Below are 7,963 nucleotides of genomic sequence, written 5' to 3' on the forward strand. Positions count from 1 at the left end.
ATGGAGACAAAAATCAAGGAGGTCCAGAAGCTTATAGCTTAATACAGACCGGTGAACTGATATAACTGGTAAACAGTACTTACCTGGGCAGGGACCACATAGTCAGCCACGTCCCATAAAGAGCTCTCTATATTAGGCACTTCTGATCCATTCAGAAATGCAACACCTTTAACTTTGGTAGTCACAGCGCTCTGTATTGTATCAACCTTCTGATACCCTTTCTTGAAAATAATGGCATACCTGGTGGAATATTAAGACTGTATTTAGTGTTTGCAGTGTCGGTCAAACGTTATCAGTTTTTATTGAAATTTAAAGGTAACTACATTTTAACGCTTTACCCGCGACAAACACCAGAACAAGAGAAGACAAGACATTCACCTCAATCAATGGATGTACTTTCGGTTTGCCGTACTAGTAGACTCTTACCCAATTATGTAACCTATGATGACCAATTGGAGAAATCTGTTTATCACTCCAACTTTCTTGCTCTTGATGTGGACGATTCTAGGCGTGTCATATTCAAAGAAGATACTTATGGCGGAGCGGACAACATTCGGCGCCATCCTGTAACAGTAGACGAGACAGATAAACAAGGAGTGGATCTACCTGTAGATAACCCGTGTCACATGATGACGGCAAAATTTGGATCCATCTGAAGCCAAAAATGAGTTCATCCGAAGGGAGGCAACTCGATGAACTAGCCGAAAAGTTTTTAATTTATATTTTCAGGGTTCACATATATATAACAACAAGCAAATGTTGATATATGCTATTTCAAAGATGAACAACTCTGGTCGAACCGATCAAATAGTTTGGAACACGTAAAAGAGATGTCCCACCCCTGCGCCGACTCCCCACCCGGTCGTCCCTGTTCCATATGACAGGAACGATAACTCTGAAAGAGCGTACTGGCGGGGAAAATTTAAAAGTAGGATAACGGAGGCATGTTTTATTATCTATAAAATGTGTCATTCAAAAAAATTAAGGTAACAAAAAGGACACTGAGTATATTCTAGATGTTGGTCTCGTTTTCAGACCAAATGGCCAGTCCATCTTCCTGCCGTCGTGTTAAGATGACGTCACAATGACGTTGCAGCGTGATGATTTCCGGAATGATGAGGGAGCGAAGCAGTGCTGTTGTCAATTTTTCAATAGATGTGTTGTATTTTAAGTCACGTTAATTTTATAGATCTACAAACGAAATTACATACAAGTTATATTTGGTTCAGCCGCCAGAACAGACTCAAGATCTATGGTGCAATATTCCGCAGTGAGATTACTCCGTAGATGTGGACGTCATTTCACGACTTTCATGAGGAGACAGGTGTGTATTTTTTCATTACTAGCCTAGGCTTATAAATTTGTTTAAATTGTTATTTACAACACACGTTTGTCACAACCTTTGTGATGAATAAGTCTAGAATATAACTCGGCTAATTTTGAGTCGCAAAGATCATTGGAGGACGGGCCTAAATCTGAATTCTCCAGAAGGGGATTACAATTTACAGTACTGTAGGCGTCCCACCCACCTCTTACTTTTAATACCATCAACCCTCTCATTTTTTCTAAACCTTGAGAAAACACTGAGTGATATTTTTTATCTTATATCTGTACGGTAGGCCCAAATGACTCCTAAAATAGTAGGTTAAACTTACGACAGTTCAACAATATCATGTGACATGATGATTGTAAACTGCAAATCTGCAATTTTTAGATTAGCTTTAAAGACACTTCACTGGCCATATAATCATTATATTCATCAGACTCACAGAATATCAAGGATATATGGAATGAATATAATAATTAAGTAAGAAAAATGCAATTCACAAAACAATTTAATAAGTATGAATAGTAGATAAATGTATACCAATATTAGCAATAAATAAATGAAAAGATCAGAATAGGACTCTATATATGTGTAGTGTAGCAAGTTTTGAAATGTCAGAACTGATCTTCATCAAATAATTCATGATAAAGAGTAAAAATAAAATTTTAAAAAATGGATAATAGTTTACAAGTAAAGTTACTTACTTGACTTTTTTGGGAAAATGCAATGATTCTATATGATAGGACAAAGGCAAGTGTGAGAGATTGTGAAAAAACAAAGATATAAGATACTGTACTATTATTATTAATAATAATCAATGTTTTTCTTTTCAATTCAGGCATATCTTTAGTGAAATCAGGAATGCCCAGATGATTGCAGTAAAAACAAACCTTCCCTGAATTTCATCTAGTCTGGTTTTATTCAATAAAGAGGCCTAAAGGAAGTAACCCAGTGGGTCAGTTTTGGAGCACAAACCCTATAACATATATCTAAAAGGACATGGTGAACTATAGTTAAAGCAGCCTCCAGTTGGAAGGCAGAGTGATTAACCCAAGGTCAAGTGTTGTTCGGTGAAAGAGAAATTCCACCAGGTATAAAGAAACTTTACACAGTTTAGTCAATTTACAACTTGTGTCGCATTGTAGCAGAAAAGAAAAATGTCTTTTTCTTCTGTCAATATTGGACAACTGTCATCACCTGGCAATAGTTTACCTGTATCTCCTAGAAACATGCCAATGCTGTGTCCGAGAAATGTGGAACATCTTGCGTCTCCTAGCAACAGACAGTTGCCCACATCCAATATGACCATGCCTTTACTTTCTCCACATATCAAACAATTACTTTCTCCCGATGCAATACAATCGGTGTCAGCCGGAACCAACGTCGTGTCCTCATTTAGCAGTAGACAACTTTTTCCTGATAAAAGTGAGCAACTCTTCACCACCAACAGACAAATGCCATTTAACAACAGTGGACAAATACTGTCACCAAACAGCATAAAGCAGGCTGCTCGTTTTGGGGATTGCCAAGAATACAGTCAGGAACAGCTTGCACATCTTTCTGAGGTGACAAGGGCCAGACAGCTTCCCAATGTGGACCAGGCATGTCAGGGACTACAGGTAGCTCCCAGGAATCAAAACCTCATACAAGGCACAAGGCCACCACCCTCTCACGGCTCACCACAAAATGTGTGGGGTCCAGCAATGAACGTAGCTCCAGATCATGGACACATAACTACAACTTGCATAAATGGAATTTACAGTCAATCAGAAGCTTTGACGGCTCCTATTCCACCAAGGGAGGCAACACATGGGCACCAAAGTCAGTTTGTACACGGCACAGACTTTAGTCTGTATTCTAATCCAAATATTCTTCAAAACCAAATGTTGAATACGTCGGAGTCTAGTAGATTTCAAGTGATGTCTTCCGAGTTTCAAAACAATGGTGCAATGCTGGAGCAGAATCGGGAAAAAAATAGTGGACAAAACAACAACAATGGTTTTCCAGTATATGATCTGACAACTTCCCAACAAGGTCTCCCAAACATGGGACCAGCAACAGAGGTTAAGAGTGTCAAGTGTACCAGTAGTAGCAGATCTCCAGGGACTGTAAGTGAGTCTGAAGATGTCATTGTAACCAAGGTTACTGGGATAAGAAACGGTCACGAAACTAAACATGACCAAACTAGCACAATCAAATGTCCAAAACACCAAGAGGATCAAGTTCCTGGTAAACTTCAGGGCAAGGTTTCTAGTAATACCACACACTCTGGACCACTTGGTCAGCAGGTACAGTCAAAATCACTTGGACAGGGTGTAATGTCGGGATCTCTTCTATGTCAGCAAAAGTCAGGCTTGCAAAAAGAACACAAGGATAATTTAGATGGCCCACAGTTGCCCAGTGCCGAACTACTACAAACAATGATGGCTAATAATTCACCGTCCAAATTTGTTGTAATGAAGATGTGTGGCAGTGACAAGTATGTTATTCTGTCTCCGGAAAAATCTTCTTCATTCGAAATGGTCTACAAACCAATGGGTTCCATGAAACTACCTCCAGGGAAATACCGTTTACACACCATGAATGCAAGTGCTCTTTCTGCTTCTCCAGATAAAGAACAGACAACAAAACAGAAACCTGATGGAACTTCTCCCAGTAAAGTTGCACAAAAAGCAAAGAAAAAATCTTCCATCAAAATTTCAAGTACAAAGGAAAACAAAGAATGTAAAAAAGAAAAAAAGGCAAAGCAGCAACCAACTAAAGAGGCTGGGACAAAGAAGAACAAGGTTGAAAAGAAAAAGAACCCTCTTGATAAAAAGCCTACAGCAAAGGATAAAAAGCCTACAACACAAGGTAAAAAGTCTACAGAACAAGGTAAAAAGTCCAAATCAAAACCCAAGAAGGCAAACGATCCAATCGATCCAAATTCAAAAGAAAAGAAAAAGAAAACAAAGTCACAACCTGTAGAGAAAAAGACAGAGAAAAAAAAGGAAGAGACCAAATGTAGAATTCTGACACCCTGTCAAAAGTTCTGTAGAACAGTTCTCATTTCACACAATAAAGCAGGCAGGATAGTACACACAATCAGTAATCCAGCCATTTTTTTCACTGGTGGTCATTTCTTGGCCTCTCAGGACACAATCGAGGTAGAGCACCCTGTGTTTCTGTTGATCTCTGACAATGATAAAATCCTTGCCATCATGTCAGAAGCATTCAGCCCAGGACAGTATCTTCTGTCCTCAAAACGGCGTGTCATCTTCAAAGGTGACCGCATCTCGTCGGATCTTCATGATAAAGATGAAAGAAAGCAACCACTTCAATTAAATTTGTTTAGAGCTGTTCTCTCCCCATACAACTTTTCTGTCAGCAGTCCCATGAAAGGTCATGAAATCATACTGTTGAGCCAGTACCAGGATGTGCCCTATACCACAAACACATCACCAAAAGAAGGGTCACGACTGCTGGAGGACCCAGATTTAGGAGCAAGCTCTAGTCTGATCAGTGATGTAGTTGATACTTGGAATCAATCATATGATGTCACAACTCTGGCCCCCTGTACACACCCCTTGTATGAAACCATGAAGGAAATGCTGAAGAACAAAATTGACAACCAACCAAAGACTTGCAAGTACAAGCTAAGGGTCCAACTGTTTGACAGCAGAAGGAAGAAACGGCCGAAGATTGTCGATGAACTGTGAGTGTGACGGAGGACAATGCCCTCTGTACTGCTTAACGGTTGACAATGGCTTGACTCTCAGTCAGGTAACCGAGACGAATGCCATGTATTCTACTGAACAGCAGACAATGTGCCGAAATTGTAAAACTGTGCTAAAATTTCTAGTTTTAACTAATTTATAAACTGTATTTGTTACCTAACTTGAAAGTGACATTGTCGTTTCGGAAATTTGTAGCACTAAATTAATACTCTGTGATCTGTATGATTGGAATTTGTTGTAACACGACTACATTTGAGAAAGATAACTATGTAACTTGTACTGAATGCAAAAGTCTAGCCAAGGAAGGGTAGATCTCTTTTTATATTGATTTATACAGTTTTAGTTGGGAGAGGACTCCGAACTGTACAGTATAGAAATGTCCAGTTTAACTAGGACAGGATCGATCTTTTACATTGCACTTGTAAAATAACTGAATTTGAAGATAAATTATTTTAATTATAAAGAGATGAACCATTTTCAATTGTGTAATTTAATAAGAACGTCACTTTTAGATAAATATATTTTTAATAGCTTACCGATGAGAAACTTGTCTTTCTTCATTATCTGACATAAGAACATCAAGATAATACTTAAAAGCTGCTAGGAGGAGATAATCTCTGGTATTGTACACAATAGGAATGACAGGAGAAGTACTTCAATAACTTACAGATGATACTTAGTCTTTTTTTTTTATTGTACAAAATAAAAATTGCAAGATAAATACTTTGGTTAACAGAAGATCTCTCTATTGTACAGAATAGAAATTCTTTTGTTTTCAAAATAAATTACCGGTAGCTATTTCAGTAGTTGGATAGAACTCCAGAGCTATATTGTACAAAATACAACGGTTAGCTATGCATTTAAATTTTCATCTGTATGGTATATTAGACACATTCGATTAGTCTAGAGTGTATCTGGAGTTCACGATACTGATATTACTCAAGATTTTTTTTACACCGTCGCACTCGGTACATAATGATTATAGTTTTATAATGACGAAATTGAACATATTGCCATCTCCAGTCTAACTCATGAAAATTGGATGTACTTAGTATACAACTTACAAGTCAGGACCCAACTCCCCGTCTATCTGATGATGCTAAAGGGAAACGTTTGGCTGTGTTGCTTAGCTCCACATTATCTCTTACATGTTTATACCAAGTTTTACCTTATTTACTAATTGTTATTGACGTTTCATTATTACAATATGTGATTTATATTGATTGTATTACAACTGTTATATTTAAAATAATTGATATAGTAAATGATTATTGTTACATTGTTTCAAAATAAATCTGACCTGTTCTGGTGGTCCGTAGTTATCCATACAGACAAGTCTTAAGTTCAAAATTTGTTTCATGTTACATAACATTTATTGTTAGAATCCATTCATCAAATATTAATGACAATCAAACAAAATAATGATACATACACACATATACCATTTGACTGGTAATTTCATTCACAATCTTATACTCTTCTCGGTCACATCCTTAATAGCACAACACATACAAGTTAATGATGAAGTATGTATTTAAACATAGAGTGAAATGGTATATATGTTATATTTACATATGATATGAATTTCAGCCTTGCACAAACACCCACAGTCACAGATCTAAACACAGGCTTTCTGTACCGTACATGTGTACATTTTATCTGACATGTCAACTTTTTATGTAAATCAACAGGACCATACATATGTTAACGACATGCCAACTCTACCATACGTTTGACCTACCGGTAACAATTTTTGTAAATCACTTCTATTTTGCAAGATATAATTATTTATACCTTATCCATAATAGTAAGGCTGACTGGATCACATTTGATCATATGACAGGGAAATAAAACATAATGTTTCCCTCTCATGAATTTTCACTGGTCATGTTTTCTTGATTCAGAACCTCTAGAAAAACTAACAAGAGGCACCGAATCAGAATCCTAATTGACTGAAGTAGACGACAACAATGACGCGTATGTCAGATCATCATTGCTGTTGTGTATTGTTCCATTTCATAATAATAAAATATTTATGACACTTATGACAATAAATGATTCCAATGGCAAAAATATACCATTCAAAAATCTTGAAAATGGTGAAAAGTGTTGAAAATTACTCATATCCGTTAAAATAAGTTTCACGAGCAGGTTTTATTCCATCTAAACATTTATTTTTCTATAAAAAAACTGGATTGGCCAAGACGGTATAGATTAATATTAATATGAATATGAATATGCACCATATTACCTACTCATATTTCAAATTTAAGTACCCGATATAACAAGAGTTGCATCCTTTTATCAGCCTCAATTTGTTTTGCGTCATTTAATTTCAAAATGATAGCCAATCGATACAAGGTTAGCAATCCATTAAATATACATTAATAACTTTAATTTACAGATTTAACGTTTTTGAAAAACATTGGGATAACATGTACATTGCTTATAGTACTTTCTCGTATGATCAGGTAATCCTACTTATGGGCTCCAGATCAGTCGTGCAAAGCTTTACTTAAATTACTATACATAAAAATCCATTCCTTCCACTCTATCAAAACACAAGCAATTGAACTTTCAAAGTTTGTGAGGATGGCCTGAGACCTTCACTACCACCTTATGATGTAGTAGTTATAAATAAATTACCTGAATCATTTGAAGCATCAGTGTACATGCTACCAACTTATTTAAAAGAGGGTGTATGGAACATTTACGATTTTCTCAGAACAAAAGCTGGAACAGTAATTTTGAGATTTCCTCTGTCAATAACAAATGCTTCACTTTTGAGTGATAGAGGCCCACATGCACTTTTAAAATAGGAAAGGCCTTTATTAATATAGGCTAGGTTCTCGAATGTTGCAAAGACAATTTCATATTTATTTCAATAATGGCTAGCTGGTGTATTTCTTCAACGATGTAA

The 7,963-nt window shown here is 36.6% G+C and overlaps 1 protein-coding gene across 1 annotated transcript; it reads left to right on the forward strand.

Annotated features, from left to right (window-relative positions):
- The first annotated feature begins 1,091 nt into the window (after nucleotides 1-1,091).
- LOC110444923 lies at nucleotides 1,092-7,957 on the forward strand. Its single transcript, XM_021489272.1, has 2 exons — nucleotides 1,092-1,324; nucleotides 2,166-7,957. The coding sequence occupies exon 2, from the start codon at nucleotides 2,485-2,487 to the stop codon at nucleotides 5,023-5,025; it is 2,541 nt and encodes an 846-aa protein (XP_021344947.1). The 5' UTR covers nucleotides 1,092-1,324; nucleotides 2,166-2,484; the 3' UTR covers nucleotides 5,026-7,957.
- Nucleotides 7,958-7,963: the final 6 nt, after the last annotated feature.

This window comes from Mizuhopecten yessoensis, unplaced genomic scaffold (assembly GCF_002113885.1).
Source record: "Mizuhopecten yessoensis strain PY_sf001 unplaced genomic scaffold, ASM211388v2 hete_36189140, whole genome shotgun sequence".
Taxonomy (NCBI): Eukaryota; Metazoa; Mollusca; class Bivalvia; order Pectinida; family Pectinidae; genus Mizuhopecten; species Mizuhopecten yessoensis.

Excerpts from the sequence above, each read along its gene's own strand:
- LOC110444923 (XM_021489272.1), top strand. The coding sequence starts at position 2,485 with ATGTCTTTTTCTTCTGTCAATATTGGACAACTGTCATCACCTGGCAAT.